General features: G+C 46.1%; 1 protein-coding gene across 1 annotated transcript in view; it reads left to right on the top strand.

Moving 5' to 3' along the window:
• The window catches only part of ZDHHC8 (zinc finger, DHHC-type containing 8), a 179,980-nt gene that overhangs the window by 136,175 nt on the left and 26,733 nt on the right, over positions 1-17,072 (top strand). The window contains exons 2-3 of the mRNA XM_015423782.1: positions 6,177-6,298; positions 9,509-9,666. Coding sequence (XP_015279268.1) covers positions 6,177-6,298; positions 9,509-9,666 — 280 coding nt within the window. The remainder of the gene's footprint in view (positions 1-6,176; positions 6,299-9,508; positions 9,667-17,072) is intronic.

The raw sequence follows: 17,072 nt of genomic DNA, 5'->3' as shown, positions 1-17,072 counted from the left end.
CCACCAGTGTCAGTCTGGGACGTCAGGTTTTATCATCGGCTAAGCAGTAAACACCTGACAGCACCCACCTCCAGGTTGGCTACTGCTCGCTAATCTCCCATTGGTGTGAAGCACAGAGACCACGAAGAAGATAAACAGGTTGCTTACCAGTAACTGGTGATCTTCGAGTGGTCATCTGTGCATTCACACCACCTGCCCTCCTGCCCCGCAGCTGTCTTCTTCTACTTGTTTTGTTAGGAGATTGATGCGCGGCGGTTGGTAGGAACTGGCGGGATGTCCGTGCCTGCCCTTCTGGGCATGCTCACTGGGGCTCCTGAGCATGCTCAGTTGGGCCAGGCACGAAAATCCTTTTAAGAGAGCTTGCTAGGCACCGGCAGATCCAGCGCAGGCGCACTAGATCCCATTGGTGTGAATGCACAGATGACCACTCGAAGATCACCAGTTACTGGTAAGCAACCTGTTTTTATACCTCTGAGGATGCCAGTCAGAGCTGCTGGCGAAACCTCAGGTACTACAATCCCAAGACCACGGTCATACAGCCCGGAAAATCTACAACTAGCACCCTTATTTTTCATTAAAAAAATAAAATTGTTACTTATTACTATGTAATGTTAATATTTATGAACATAACAAGCAACCTGTCCTCTTATGGTTCCCCCCACCTTTAGTTTCCTCAGTACTCAAATATCTATGAGGAAAATATTTTCCTTCTGCACTGAGGAGACGATATAACAGTAATAAATTTTGGTGCTCACCATCTACTTATATGCATGGACTGGCAACTTCCATTTCAGTGTATCTGAAGAATTGTGCATGCACATGAAAGCTTATACCTTGAATAAAACTTTGTTGGTCCTTAAAGTGGCCACTGGACTCAAACTTTGTTCAGTTATAAAATCTAACACTCTTGCCTTCGAGGTTGTGAGTGCTGCCGTTAGCCTGGTTGGAATCCCAACAACGATCCAACCAGAACAGTAAAAAGGCCCTGCTGTTTTTGGCATACTACTACCATGTGCCTTGTTGTACCTTTTGGTTTTTTATGAGAGTGAAATCAGCCTTGTTAATGCAGGGGACCTTCATTTCTATACCAGTATAAAGAATGAGATCTCCTCAGTGGGACTTGAGGAGTCTTCTAATTGAAATATGCCAAGTGAAGCGTGGCTGTACAGAAACTCAAAATCAAATTGTCTTGATGGTTAACTTTTGAGTGCTTCAAGGTCACTTTCTGGCTCTCTCATTATCCTTGTGAGTAGGTACCTTGGTTGTGGCTCCAGGTACAACCTCCCTAACTGTAATTTTTAGAAATGTTTCAGTGTAGCCAGGAAGGGCTCAAAATTTGATCAGAGAAGCAGTGGAGGGAAGGAAATAACTAGGCCTGCCAAGTCCCCCCAGGGGGTGGGGAAACCTCCGCCCGAGAGGCCCGTTACCTGCCACCGGCGGATCGGGCCCCGGGGGGAACCCCACCCCCAAAGCACGTGACATGCCTGGCATCAGCACGTCACCTGGAAGTGACACAGTCACGTCGGGCACGTTGGGGGCGGGGCCACAATCATCTGAGGGAAAACAATGGTTTTCCCTGGGATGATTGTGGCCCCGCCCCCAACGTGCCCGATGTGATTGCGTCACTTCCGGGTGACGTAAATGCGGCGCGCGCGCATAGACTCCCGGAGCAAGACTGGACTCCCCCACTCTGCAACAGGTAAGGACTTGGCAACCCTGGAAATAACAGAAAATCTGTCCGTCCGTCCCCCCCCCCGCTGCTTTTCAAATCAAATAAATCCTTCCCCTGAGCTGCTTTCTGACCCACAGAGGGAAATAGTCTGAATCTGTGTATCTTTTTCAAAATAAGAAGAAAAACAGTTTGACAGTTGTTAGCAGACCAATGGGGATTGCTAATAAAGTGCAAAGCCACATCGTTTTTGCCTTAAAAAATAATAAATCCCTATTTTGATATAGTTTGTCCCGTATACAAATAAAGCCTGTGAATCTTTGGCTGCTTCCATGTGGAGGTTTTTGTCTCTGCTTCAGTTTCCAAACTGCAGCATGGGGGTGGGTCCACGTGGTATCATACTCTTATCATGCTCCAGTCAGCTTTCCCCCATTCCTGATATGCTATTTCCCAAATCTACTTTTCTTCAGTCTTTTTAGGGAGGAGGACAGTCCATGAGAGATGAGAAGGTATGCATTTTCAGCGATGCCACCCATAACGCTGCCATCTTCTTTCTATTAGCACCTCTCAGACACTGATTTTTCTGTTCTGCCATCAAAGTGTTTTTTAAGGTCTTTTTTTAAAAAAACAAGGAATTGCTATAGCACTCCAATGCTATAGTTGACTAATTCCCGCACTGAGCAAGGGGGGTTGGAGTAGGTGACCTCTAGGATCCCTTCTAACTCTGTCAAGAAACTGGTCTCCTTTAAGAGCGTTTTTCTGCCTAAGTGTTAGCTTTCTTGACTGTAGAAGTCATCACCCCCCACCTGCCGGCTTCTTATCAGAACTGTTGCTTAGGCTGGCAGAAGTGATTAACTTGCAGCAGCTGAGAACTGTCATCTAAAGTGGTTGACAGCTTGCAGTTTAGAGATCTATCCTGGTAACAGCTTTCTTTTGGCTAAATGGCTTTTCTTTCTGCACTGAGAACTTCAGCCCCACCAGAAAAAAAAAATGCCCCAGTAGCCACAAGATCCTGGCTACAGGCCTGAGCTTGAGGAAGGTGGAGTTTGAGGAGGGGAGGACCTCAGTGGAGTATAATGCCCTTCAAGGTCTACCTTCAGGTAAATCTTTATCTCCAGGGGAATGGATCTCTGTGACCTGGAGATCAGTTGTAATTCCAGGAGATCTCCATGCACCACCTGGGGGTTGGCAAAGGTTTTGTTTGTGTTTTTAAGCCCGCTACAGCAGATGAATCTAGTGGTGAAAGGTAAAATCATTTAGGGGTGAAAAATAAAACTATTTGATTACAAAGGTTTCCCCCTGGATTTTTCAAATCGATTCCTTCTGTATTTCCAAGTTTTTCTTTTCAGGCAAAACTCCTCCTGTGTCCCTTATAGGAAAACGGCAAACTTGCCACAGTTGGAAGCAGTCTCTCCCATGCTGACTTACAGTGGTTCAGAACTCCTGCAAAGCTGCCATAATTCTGGAAAACGTAACATGATTCTAGAAAGTATCAGGTTTTAAATCCCTTTTTTCTCTGTCCTTTTCTCTGTTGGTTTGTCTTCCAAGGACTTTTAATTGCTTCTTGGTGGGAAAGCAGGGTTGTTCAGAAAGGACTCGTTAATGTTGTTGATTTCGTGATGATTCATTAACAAAATAGCCAGTTTATGGATGGATTTCCTTTTGTGTGTGTGTGTGTGTATTGTTATGGCCTGAGGCAGCGGTTGGCAACTTTTGGGGTCAGTGAAAAACACTCTTCATCTGTGAAAATGATGGTGTGCCTGAGATGCGGGTCATACTTGGCCAGATTCACTGGGAGCAAGCTAAGTCTGGTAGAAGCTGGTTTTATCATAGAGTTTTTGCCCAAATACCAGAGCATCACCCAGAAGTTGCTGGTGTGATGACATCACTTCCCATGTGACACCGGTGACATAGCCTGGCCTTTCTCTTTCTCCTGGTAAGTCCTCTCCATACCCCACCACACTGGATGCCAGGAGGGACCTGGCAACCGTAAATAGGGTTGGTATACAAGAGCTTGAAATGAATATGTTTCATACTCTTATTTTTTGTTATTTTAGTCTGGCAGTTCCATTTGTGCAACTACATCTCTTAAAGTTTTAGCAGCTTATTTTTTCACAGTGTACTTGATACCCTGTCAAAAAGATTCCCAAAAACAAATTATATAAGGAACAGCGAAAGGGTGGAGACCAGAAACTCTGGCTAATGTGTATGGTGATTCACTGTGTCCTTTATTTAAACTTTGACGGACTTGTTAAAATATGTGGCCGCAATAAATGGACAGAATTGTTTATGCCTATGGGTTTCCTTCCATTATGAAGTGCTGGAGATGACAATTTACCGTCACCAAGGGTCTTATTAATTTCTCCCTGGGTAGCTAATTACCTGTAAATGAACCTCCACTCATCGTTTTCATTTTTAGTTTGTAATTCCTTTGTAGACCCTCTTGGCTGATGGACTGTAGGGTGAGAAAATCTTTGTTCAGAAACGTTTAATGAAGGTATGCCTGAATTTGGATGTTGCACCTCCATTGGATGCTTTTAAACCATAGCTTGGGATCCATACATACAGGCACACACCCATGATTTAGATGTCAAATCACCTGGCCTGATAAATCATTTAGCACTGATGAGAGAAAATGAGGCATTATGATTACATTACTTGCAGGCAGAGTTTCTAAAGGAATGCCCAACTGTGTGATCAGGCAAGAGATTTTAAGCAGTGCAAAAGGAAACATCTTTCTTCTGTGGCTTTTCGTCGTGCCTCGTATGACACTTTGTTAAGTGTCCCAAAAGCCAGGGTTTATGTAGTACATTAAAATTAGGACTGATGACTGGCTGTAGAGGTCAGGAGGCAGATTTCTCCGTCTCTTGAGCGCTTAGAAAATCTCAGTGGTACCTAAATCTTTTTCGGTCTGGGATTGGGAACTGGCACCTCTTTTTAAAAGTTGTGTCTTTTAACCGTGTGTGTTATGCACTGCAAAGTAGCTTCTGATGTATGGGGACCCTATAAATTAATGACCTCCAAAACATTCTATCCTCTAAGCTGTGTGTGTGAGCGGCCACTCATTGACACAGGAAGCCCCGCTCAGCAGCAATCTGGAGCCACACAGGGTCTTTCACTGCCCGTTGCCCATTTTATGATTACAGCAGTTATGTAAACCGCTTCGCTCAGCAGGGGGGGGAAATGGAAGGGGACATTGGTTTACAGCCAGGCTCAGGTCTTGCACGGTGAAGACTGTTGCTTCCTTCATTGAGTCAATCGGTCTGTCTCATATTTGTCTTTTAACTAGAAGGGTTTTTTTTAATCTAGAATTTCGAGAATAATCATCATTCATGCATAGACTCAGGACAGAATCCTCGCACTGTGTATGTTAAACATATGGAACATGCTACCAAAAGGTAGCCCTGCCTGGATGGCCCAGGCTAGCCCAACCTGGTCAGAGCTTGGAAGCTAAGCAGGGCCGACCCTGGCTAGTATTTGGATGGGAGACCTCCAAGGAAGTTCCGGGTTGCTAAACAGAGGCGGGCAGTGACACTCTAGAACATCTCTTGCTTTGAAAATCCCACAGGGTCGCCATAAGTCAGCTGTGACAATTCTCCCCCCCCAAAAAAGATATGTTGGGGGCAGTGTTCCCTCTAAGGTGAGTTAGTGTGAGCTAGCTCACAGTTTTTTAGCCTCTGGCTCACACATTTTTGTCTTAGCGATGGCTCCAGAGCCAACTAATTTATGCAGTAGCCAAATTGCTCGCTCACAGCATTAATGCCAGCAGCTCACAAAACAGAATAATTGCTCACGAGACTCCACAGCTTAGAGGGAACATTGGTTGGGGGCCACTTACTTACCTCCCTATCTAAAGGAGATATGACAGATTTATAGAACATATCAGTTGATATGTGTGGAAGCTAAATGGAACCTCCATATTCAGAAGCATTATACCTCTGAATGGGAGAGCCAGCGTGGTTTAGTGGTTAAGAGAGTGATGGACTCTAATCTGGAGAACCGGGTTTGATTCCACACTCCTCTATGTGCAGCCAGCTGGAGGACCTTGGGTCAGTCACGGCTCCTTCAGAGCTTTCTCAGCTCACTTTCCACTAAAAAAGAGCAAGAACTTTAGACTGCCGAACAATTTTAGGATCTCCTGGCTGTACTTCACACAACGCCATACGATAATTTTACACCTCTGAACACCAGTTGCAAGAGCAGAGAGGGCTGTTATCTTCATGATCTGCTTGTGGGTTTTCCAGTGATTGGCCACTGTTGGTAACAAGGTGCCGGGTCAGATGGACCCTTGGTCTGATCCAGCAGGCTTTTCTTTGAAAGTTCTAGAAATATTGCTAACCCAGCGAAATGCCTGGATTGCTTGTTCATGTGGGTCTCCCAAGTCTCATTTGCAGGAGCAGTTAACAAGATGGCTTCCTTCCTGTCTCAGCATGATCAGGGAATGGGACACTCCTTTCCTGATGGTCCATAGACAATGTTATGCTCTTTCTCTTGTATCTCTGTGCAGGTGCCCCTGGTTAACAAGAGCCGTCTCCCCAGCCATCCCTCTGTACAATGGGCTCGTTTTTCTTTTTGTCCTCGCAAACTTCAGCATGGCGACATTCATGGACCCAGGGGTTTTTCCACGAGGTAAATGGAAGTGGGATGTGGGAAGGAAGGGATGAAAACAAAAAAATGACTGACCAAATTCATCCCAAGTTATCCAGAGCTCTCCTGCTTCCTCAAAGGGTTTTGCTTTTTCTCTGTTCTTTCCCCTTGTGTCTGGAAGGCCTGCCCAGAAGACTTGTGTGACATGCCACCTCTCCAGTTTGGTGTAGTGGTTAGGAGCTCGGACTCTAATCTGGGAGAACCAGGTTTGATTCCCCACTCCTCCACATTCAGCTGCTGGTGTGACCTTGGGTCAGTCACAAATTCTTTCAGAGCTGTTCTCTCATGAGCAGTTCTCAAAAGATCTCTCTCAGCCCCACCTACCTCACAGGGTGTCTGTTGTGGGGAGGGGAAGGGAAAGGAGATTGTAAGCCACTCTGAGACACCCTTGGGTAGTGAAGAGTAAGGTATAAATCCAATCTTCTCCTCCTCCTCCTCCACTACTACTACTACTGCTACTACTGCTGCTGCTACTACTTCTTCCTCCTCCACCTCCCTCCAATTCCCTTCTTAAAACCTAACCATTCCATGAAGCACGGTCCTTAGTTCCCTATTCCTATAGCCACTAAGCTTAAGTACCTGTAACCAGAATGAATAAATATTCTTTTCCTGTTTATCCTCTGCCTCACTCCTTTCCTCCATCCCGTCCCTTTCTTTTTTCTCAATGTTAAGTTTTAAACTGTAACTTCCTTGAGACAGAGACTCAGTTTTTTGGACTCTCTGTAGATTAAAGTACAATTCCAGCTACACTTAGTCTTTACTTCAACAGCTTTACTAATACTGGGGCTGTCAACCTGATTCAACAAAGCATCCTGAGTTTTAGGCGATTAACAGTGCAATGCTAAGACTCCTTTCCTGGGAGGAAGCCCCTATTGAGTAGACTTCAGGAGGATTCAGAGCAGACCCACTTTGGATTGGAGTGCAAGCTGATTAAATCTGCATGAATATGCATCTGAGAAGAAAATTAAGTTATAAAGAAAAACAGAGCCACGCTTTTGTTTTTAGATGACCTTTCCATGTGGGCCATAGGCACCATCCAAGAAGAGGCATTCCCTGCTCCTCTTTCAGTAGGGAATGCCTCTTCTCATATGTCTCTTGCTGTCTACAGTTTTTCTAAGTTCTATAATTTAAAAAAAAATTAAAATCTGCTACCTGACCCTTTTTAGTCAATCAAAATATTATTAATTGAGCAGGTCAGCTGATGAATCGTCTAAATGTTGCAGCCCTAATTAACTATAGTAATAATAATGATTAGTCCATCCATTTACAGGCTTGCTTTTGGCCATTGTTTAACAGCCTTATATAAGGATAAATTCATAACACAAACCATATTTCTGTATTCTTCCTTGTTTATTTCATGTGGACAGTGACTAATACTTCTGACAGCTCTGTGTATCTTTGAATATGTACAGCATTGCCAGTTTTGATCACGTATGAGGGAAGGGTGGTAGGGATAAACATTCTATGTAGTGTTTTGGGTTTTTTTAAAATTCTGTTTTATTTAATCCCCCAGCAGGTTTTCAGAAACACCCCCCCAGCCCTGGGTAGCTCCAGCTTGTGGATTTTTTTTTAATCTGCGTTGGAGTGGGTCATAGTTGGCTATGAGATACATGATAGCACACCAGTTTACTTCTTTTTCAGATTTAAAAGGGAAAAAATATATGTTGCATAGGCTTCCTGAGAATTTATTTACAATCAAATAAATTGGACCAGGTGTAGAAGCTTTACATGTAGAAACGCTAGATGTGGGGAGAGCAGACCCCTTGTAAAACTTCACACTCATGAAGTTACTGTATGCTAAATCAGACCCTTGGTCCATCAAGGTCAGTATCGTCTACTCTGACTGGCAGTGGCTGTCCGGGGTCTTAAGTGGAGGTTTTCCCCATCACCTACTACCTAATCCTTTCAACTGGAGATGCTGGGGACTGAACCTGGGACCTTCTCCATGTCAAACAGATGCTCTATCACTGTGCTATGGCCCCTCTCCTAAAAATATGAACACTGCTATAAGAACATAAGAGAAGCCAATGTTGGATCAGGCCAATGGCCCATCTAGTCTAACACTCTGTCACACAGTGGCCAAAAATACTAGGTGCCATCAGGAGGTCCACCAGTGGGGCCAGGACACTAGAAGCCCTCCCACTGTTGCTCTGCCCAAGTACCAAGAATACAGAGCATCACTTGCCCCAGACTGAGAGTTCCTATCGCGGGGAGGGTGGGTTATAAATTGAACTTATATAAATAAATAAATATAAATACCTTGTGGCTAATAGCCACTGATGGACTTCTGCTCCATATGCTTATCTAATTCCCTCTTGAAGCTGTCCATGCTTGTAGCCGCCACCCCCTCCTGTAGCTCACACTGGCAGCTGCTCTCCAAGGTCTCAGGAAGATGTCTTTCACATCACCTACTGCCTGGTCCTTTTTAACTGGAGAAGCCAGGGACTGAGCCCGGGATATTCTGCATGCAAAGCAGAGGTTCTTCTGTTGAGCCAGAGCCCCTCCCTTGACATCCATTAAGCTAGAGAGGTCCATTGTAGGTAGGATGGTGGGATGAACCTTCTGTTCCCACCCCTTTTAGTTATTTTTTGCCCCAGTGGGTCTGCAAGACCCTTGCCAATAGAACAGTTGCAGGCCCATAGCTACAGTTGGGCAGTTCGGGGCTCTGCCCCCTCAAATGTGAGGCATGCCCTACAACTGCTGCTGCCGCCCCTCCCCCATATTAAAATGGCCCTCCAGCTGATTGGCAGGAGCACGTAGCCCGCCAATCAGCCGGAGGTCCCTTTAAATCTTGCAGGCAGGGAGGGAGAGGGGCAGCCACGTGCCTTCCCTGAACTCCAACACCTTCCTTTTAAATGGTGTTTTTCAAGCGGGCGCTGCCCACTTGGAGTTCAGGGAAGGCATGCGGGGGGCCCTCTCCCTCCCTCCTCCCCTTCCCCTGCTGCCCCACAAAAATTTCCCCATGCCTCACCATCCCAAAATTTCTGACTACGGGGCTGAACAGTTCCCCTCCCCCTCCCATTCATCCATTCTCCACCACCAATCAACAGCCCGGTTTCTCTTGCTTGTGCTTTGCAGGAAATCGACAGGGCACAGAACTGGGTCGTGCTGCATTGCTCCTTTATTGGTACAGTTTGCTGTCAGTAATCTGTCCTGGTGTTGTTTTTGTTGTTTCTGTGCACTCTTGAGCAGCAGATGAAGATGAGGATAAAGATGACGATTTCCGAGCTCCGCTGTACAAGAACGTGGAGATCAAAGGGATCCAAGTACGGATGAAATGGTGTGCCACTTGCCACTTCTATCGCCCTCCCCGTTGCTCCCATTGCAGCGTCTGTGACAACTGTGTGGAGGTAAGAACGTGCACCCCACCATGCACAAACCTGCCCCTTTTGGCAGTGCTAGGTGCAAGTACAACTACTTGGGTTGGATGTGGTCCCAATCACTATCCATATTTAGATGGGTGAATATCCTAGTATGTGCTATCATTGCACTAAAGCAATAGGGTTGGGTCCAGACTAAATTTTCCGTCAGCAGAACAGAGATTTCGTGCCCCACCCCCAGTCCCCCCCGATATACTGCTCCAGGTGGGGTTAGAGGCCCCTGAGGAACACCATGGGGGGGGTCTGCAGCAGGAAGGGGAAGGGGTGCAAATTGCCAATTTAGTCTGGATCCAACCCATCATTTGCCACTGGATTTTTCCTTTGCAGACTACGCAGTCCAGTTGCAAATGGCTGCTGTAGCACTATGATAGTATAATACCCAACGATGCATGGATGTAACCCAGAACTGTTTTGTGCATTACTTTGGGTGCAGTCTTCAGAGTGCCATTGGGTCTGAAGACATAAGCCGGGCTTGCTTTTCTGTTGGCTGGCCATTCGTACAGCACTACTTTGTAAATGGCAGAACTTGTGCCCCAGCGCCAAAAGAAAGGGACTCCCTTTTCCTCAGGTGTAAGACAGCATGCCTGATCTTACATGGAGCAAGGCTTGAGTAGTGGGCACGGAATCCCAATATGACCTTGAGAAAGAACTATTGCATGTTTGCAACTGTGCAACAGATTCAGGAAACTGGTACATCTATCTGACTCAGAACCTCATTTTTATTGTTATGGGATTTTAAAAGGCATGTTGTTGTTAGTAGTAGTAGTAGTAGTAGTAGTGATGGTGGTAGTAGTAATTTATAGCTGCCTTTCTCACTGAGAATCAATGTGGATTACAAAATATGAAAAATGATTCAATCAGACATTCAAGACTTCCCAAAAACAATGTAAGAGGAATAGGATTACATAACTGGGAAAACCATGCAACCCCTCCCCCTCCCTGAAGCATAGCATACCATAATGAAGAAAAGGGGTTACCAAACAGGATAATTTTAGCCTCCGTCGTTGTAAAGGGTGGATTAAGAACATAAAAAAGGTAAAGGTTCCCTTGCTCGAAAGCCAGTCGAATCCGACTCTAGGGTTGCGGGTGCTCATCTCCGTTTCAAAGCCGAAGAGCCAGCGCTGTCTGAAGATGTCTCCGTGGTCATGTGGCCAGCATGACTAAACACCAAGGTGCACAGAACGCTGCTCCCTTCCCACCGAAGTGGTACCTATTTATCTACTTGCAATTTCTTGCTTTCGAACTGCTAGGTTGGCAGGAGCTGGAACTAGAGATGGGAGCTCACTCCATCATGCGGCACACACGGGTCTCGAACTGCTGAACTACTGACCTTCCACAGCCTGCAGTTCAGCGTCTTAACCGCATTGTTAATAGCTTGGAGACACAGTGAAGTTTGGAAAGGGGCTTTCAGTAGATGAGGAAAGGAATTCTTCACACTTTAAAGCTCCCCATCAAGTTCCCTGTTTCCTACTTCCCTACCTGGAAGTGGTCAGGGCTGGAACACATGCCACTGCTCAGGTTCCAGAGAGTATATTTAAAACAAAATAGATCTGGGACAGAGACTGGTAGGAAAAGTCAATTAATGGTTGGACTTATATAAATTAGCTTGTATAAGTCAGCTCCTGCCAACTTAGCAGTTTGAAAGCAAGAAATTGCAAGTAGATAAGTAGTTACTGCTTCGGTGGGAAGGTAACAGCGTTCCGTGCACCTTAGCGTCTAGTCATGCTGGCCACATGACCACAGAAACGTCTTCAGACAGCGCTGCCTCTTCGGCTTGGAAACGGAGATGAGCACCACCCCCTAGAGTCGGATTTGATTGGCTTTCGAGCAAGGGAAACCTTTACCTTTATAAGTCAGCTAATGGTTTGACTTATATAAAGCAGTTTCATATGTTCTTCTTGCCTCTAGGTTTCCCTGGATTCTCTCAAATGTTGAATGCCCAGAACAAAAGATACACATCTTGCCATCCCTGACTGGCTATAACAGACAGAGTAGCCACATTATTAAACTATATCCCTGATTGGTTACAGCTGACAGCATTGCCATGTTATTAAACTGATTGGCTATAACAGAAGGCCTTGCCACATTATTAAACCAGTATACCTCATTAGCTACGACAGATGGCCTTGCCACATTATTAAACTATATCCCTGATTGGTTATAACAGACAGCCTTAGCACATTATTAAGCTACGATTGCTTACAGGGGAGGCAAGGCACAGCCATTAATATCTCTTGGATCAATAAACTGTGTCCTCAAACCAAGGGCTTCATTGATTTCTTTGTATTCTTTCTTCGTATATGTCTGGAAGTCCTCTGTACCTTTTGCATTTCCAACAGGATACTGGGTCACAATGAAGTACTTATTATTGTGTTTCCATTTCGAAGCTCTCAGTACGCCAAGGGCTGTTATTCAGTCCTTTCATTCGCATTGTGGTTATAAATTTTCACAATTGCTTAGGCTGTAAAGTGCAGCTTTCTGTTGCCAGACAATAGTTAACAATCAAGGCTGATTTAGAGCTAATTCACACAATCATTCTGTACACAACACAAGCCCAGCCTAAATCCAGCCATACATTTGATGACAAGCCGGTTGTATTTAATTTGGCTGTGAGAATTCATGTGATTTGGAGGGCGGAGTTGGTATATAGTTATTCAGTTGTCTGTCAGGTCAAGCATGGTGAGGCTGCATTGATTTTTTTTTAATAGAGGATGTAGGTGAGGGAAGGTAAAACTCTGCCCCCTCCCTGCATTCTTCAGTGCTCTCTGTCACATGAAGCACTCTTCATATAAAGGTAAAAAGGTAAAGGTTTCCATTGCTCGAAAGCTAGTCGAATCCGACTCTAGTAGGGGGCGGTGCTCATCTCCGTTTCCAAGCCGAAGAGCCAGCGCTGTCCGAAGATGTTTCTGTGGTCATGTGGCCAGCATGACTAAACACTAAGGCACACGGAACCTTCCCACCGAAGAGGTACCTATTTATCTACTTGCAATTTCTTGCTTTTGAACTGCTAGGTTGGCAGGAGCTGGGGCCAGAGATGGGAGCTCACTCCGTCACGCGCCACTCGGGTCTTGAACTGCCAAACTACAGACCTTCTGGTCTGCAGCTCAGCGTCTTAACTTCTAAGCCACCGCGGCCCCTATCTCTTCATCTAGCCCAGCTCAAATCTAGGGTTGGCGTTTGGCTGGGGATAAAATGCATGATATAATGGAGTGCAATTAAGTTAAGGAGGGAGGATAGCTTAGATCCTGAGGAAACTCTCCACGGAAGGGAAGGATTTCCGTCAGTGCTGCAGGGCTTCTTCAGCTCCCCCTTCCTGTTACAGCCCCAAAATGCTGACACTGGGGTATGGGGACCCCAGGAACAGAGGAGGACCCAACATGAGATGGACGGACTCAGTCAAGGAAGCCATGGTCCTTGGTTTGCAAGACCGGAGCAAGGCTGTTAACAGTTAAGAACATAAGAACATAAGAACATAAGAGACGCCAATGTTGGATCAGGCCAAAGGCCCATCCAGTCCAACACTCTGTGTCACACAGTGGCCAGAAATACCAGTGCCATCAGGAGGTCCAGCAGTGGGGCCAGGACATTAGAAGCCCTCCCACTGTTGACCCCCCCCCCAAGCACCAAGAAGACAGAGCATCACTTGCCCCAGAGCCCCTAGCTATACCTTGTGGCTAATAGCCACTGATGGACCTCTGCTCCATATGCTTATCTAATTCCCTTTTGAAGCTGTCCATGCTTGTAGCACCCACCACTTCCTGTGGCAGTGAATTCCATGTGTTAATCACTCTTTGGGTGAAGAAGTACTTCCTTTTATCCGTTCTAACCCGACCGCTCTGCAGTTTCATGGAGTGCCCACGAGTTCTTGTATTGTGAGAAAGGGAGAAAAGTACCTCTTTCTTTACCTGCTCTTTCCCATGCATAATCTTATAAACCTCGATCATGTCACCCCTCAGTCGTCTTTTCTCCAAGCTAAAGAGCCCTAAGCGCTTTAACCTTTCCTCATAGGGAAAGTGTTCCAACCCTTTTATCATTCGAGTTGCCCTTTTCTGCACTTTTTCCAAAGCTATAATATCCTTTTTAAGGTGTGGTCCTTTTTAAGGTGTGGTGCCCAGAACTGCACACAGTATTCCAAATGAGGTCTCACCAAAACAGTTGGCTGTTTTGGAGGACATTCATTCATAGGGTTGGAAGCAACTTGACGGCACTTAACGCACACACCCACACACTTACACACCCACACACTTACACAAGGCTGTTAAGAAGGCCCCCACAAGGGTTTCCAGTAGGGTCGCCAGCTCTGAGCCGGGAAATTCCTGGAGATTTGGGGGTGGAGACTGGGGGGGTGGGGCTTGGGGAGGGGAAGGACCTCCGTGGTCCACCCTCCAAAGCAGCCCACCCTCCAAAGCAGCCATTTCCCCATGGGAACTGATCTGTGTTTCCAGCCTCCAGGTGGGCCCTGGGGATCTCCGAGAATCACAACTGATCTCCATACTACAGAGATCAGTTCCCCTGGAGGGAATACCCTGCTGGGGTCCCTCCTCTCCCGAAGCTCTGCCCTTCCCAGGCTCTGCCTTAAATCTCCAGGTCTTTCCCAGCCCAGAGTTGGCAACCCTGGGCTCCCCCCACACTTTATCATTCCTCACAATGCGCAAAACAGAATTGTTCAGGAGGGCATTTTTGTAGAGGGAGCAGAGCTGTGGAGGAATGGATCAGCTCTGGAGGTGACCTTTATTGGGGGGGAAAGATTTTTCCTACACTGATGGTCTTGCTGCCTTAAACACACATCTTTGCTTGCCTTGTCCTTTTCTCCCCTCTCTGTTCTATACATTATTTTCTTTTACTAGGAATATTTGCTGTTAAGTTTCAAATACTGTCATCATATCTTGTAATCTGCTTACTGATTGACTCATGTTATCCTATTGTTTTGACTCATGTTATCCTATTGTTGTAATCGGCTTACTGACTGGCTGAAAAGTTTTTATCATATATGTAAACCATCTGGAGTCCCAGTGAGATCAAATACTGTCATCATATTGATGATGATGTTGATGATGATGATGATGATCCAGAGTGGTATAGTGGTTATAGTGTTGGACTAGGATCTGAGAAACTCAGGTTCGAATCCCCCCTCTGCCGTGGAAGCTTGCTGGGTGACCTTGGGCCAGTCACACACTCTCCGCCTGATCTACCTCACAGGGTTGTTGTGAGGATAAAACAGAGGAGAGGAGAACGATGTAAGCCTCTTTTGGGAGAAAGGTGGGATATAAAAATAAATTAATAAGAATAAAAAATTCTGTAACTACTCTACATATAGACAGGTGTGGATGAACAGACATGGAATACTCACCCTTCCCATCTGGCTCTGGTTTTGGCCCTAAAGCACACATCTGGATTTGTATTATTTCACCTGGTGGTAATAAAAGGCATTGCGTGGCTTCGGGGGGGGGTTTTACTTTGGACCTCTGCTACCCACAATCCCCATCTGGAGTCTAGGAGAAGGCAGTGGCTTGCCATGCACAGAGAGTTTTTGTAAATTATGGAGCAGGTATCTGATTGTGTCCCCCCCACACACACCTGTGCACACCACAGCCAGATGGAAAAGGAATTCCTTTGTCATTTTTCTTTTTTTCAGTAGAAACCCTAAAGATGGAGGTTTTGCTTGCAAAGTTTCCAGAGCTGCACGTAACTAGTTTTGTTCTCGGAACAGTTGTGTCTTGCCAATTGCCTCATTATTTTTTATGATTCATTAGGGAAGCGCTCAAGTGCAGGCTTTTTGGTTCACAAAACAATTCAAGGGGTGTAGTGTTTTTACCCCCAAAAAAGAGAGAGAGAGAGAGACAAGGAAACATTTTGCAACCCCTGGGAGGTTGTGATTTAAGGAGAAAAATAGTAGGTCAGAGCAGAAACGTGAGCTATGCTTGATACAAACAAAGCAGTTTAGAAGTGATGTGCTCTTGAAGACTCACTTTTTATTTTCAATATATATGTATTTCAGGAAATCCCGAACATGTGTTAGCAATCCTTACAGGGATATGAATATGACTCAAGGTTTGGCTTCTGACGACTTCTCTGTATAGTGTTTGGAAGGGAGGGGTCTCCAGCCAGGAATTGGGCCAGTGGGGGACAAGATGCTTGGGGCGAGCACTGCAAGCAAAGGCTCAGTGGCAGAGCAGCTGCTTGGCATGCAGAATGTCCCAAGTTCAATCCCTGGCATCTCCACATAAAAGGACGAGGTAGGAGGTCCTTTTGGCAAAAAGCAAAACCAAAAGCGCAGGAACTCGAGAGAACTCCAAGAATGGAGCCCAGGAATGGAGCCGATTCCTCTTCCACAGCCCAAAATGCGACCCACAAACCCTGAGCTTGCTTTTTCTCATTTGCGAGTCTGGCCTCCGCACTCCTTTAACGAGGCAGCCCTGAAGCTTGGGGCGGCAGGAGTTTCTTTGCACGCAGCTTATGCGGCTGGCTGAGTGCCTCTTCTACTTGCCCACCTCTCGCCTCTGCACCTCATCTTCTGCCAGGCATGGAGGAGCCCAGCTCGCCCAGGCTTCTTGCCTCCTGCTGCCTTGGCCCTCTGGTGCACGGGTGAGTCCCCAAAGTTTGACTCTTCCTCTACAAGTCTCTAGCGCTGGAGGTATTCGCCTCCTTCCCTCCTGCCTGCTATGGCTGCATAATTGTGAGAGATTTCTTAACATAGTGTTCCTGCCAGGGAAGCTGGGGACCCTGCCCATGAGTCTCCATTTCATCCTCACAACAACCCTGTGGGGTAGGTTAGGTAGAGAAGGGGAGATTTGGCCCGGAGTCACTCAGCCAGCTGAGTGAGAATACAAACCTTGGTCTCCCCACATCAATCTGCAACTCTGACCACTGTGCAGTGCTGCCTCTACTGACCTGTAATGTTCCACAGGTGTTGTAATGTAATACTCAGTTTCTCAAACGAGTGTATGCCTGTCTGTTGGTCCACTTAGGAGTCTTGATCCTGGTTGTGTGGTGGGCTAGTTGTGGCAAATGGTAGGGAAGCTCAGTATTTCTGTATACAGTTGTAGGGGCTTTATTGCAATGTGCTATGGCCTGATATTATGTTCTTATTCCAGTGTGGAGTGTGTGTGAGGCAATGGAAGCTGAGTGATAGGGTCTCTCCAAGTGATTGCCAGAAGAGAGATGCGTCCTGGTCTTGTGTCTTACAGATAATCTTACAAATAGTCCTTTGCATTTATATCATAATGCTGTTTGTGTGAGAGGTAGAGCAGGAAGGGTTGCATCAGTGCTTAGTTCTTGTGGCCCCTTCTTACACGCCCAGGGAAATGCTGATCGCCACTTTGGGGCCAGGAAGCAATTTTTCTCCAGGCCAGTTTGACCCCCAGTGATCCTGGAGG

The sequence above is a fragment of the Gekko japonicus genome, unplaced genomic scaffold (genome assembly GCF_001447785.1).
Source record: "Gekko japonicus isolate JY-2015 unplaced genomic scaffold, Gekko_japonicus_V1.1 scaffold137, whole genome shotgun sequence".
Classification (NCBI taxonomy): domain Eukaryota; kingdom Metazoa; phylum Chordata; class Lepidosauria; order Squamata; family Gekkonidae; genus Gekko; species Gekko japonicus.
Note: the sequence above shows the minus strand (reverse complement) of the source record. Positions and strands in the feature narration are given on the sequence as shown.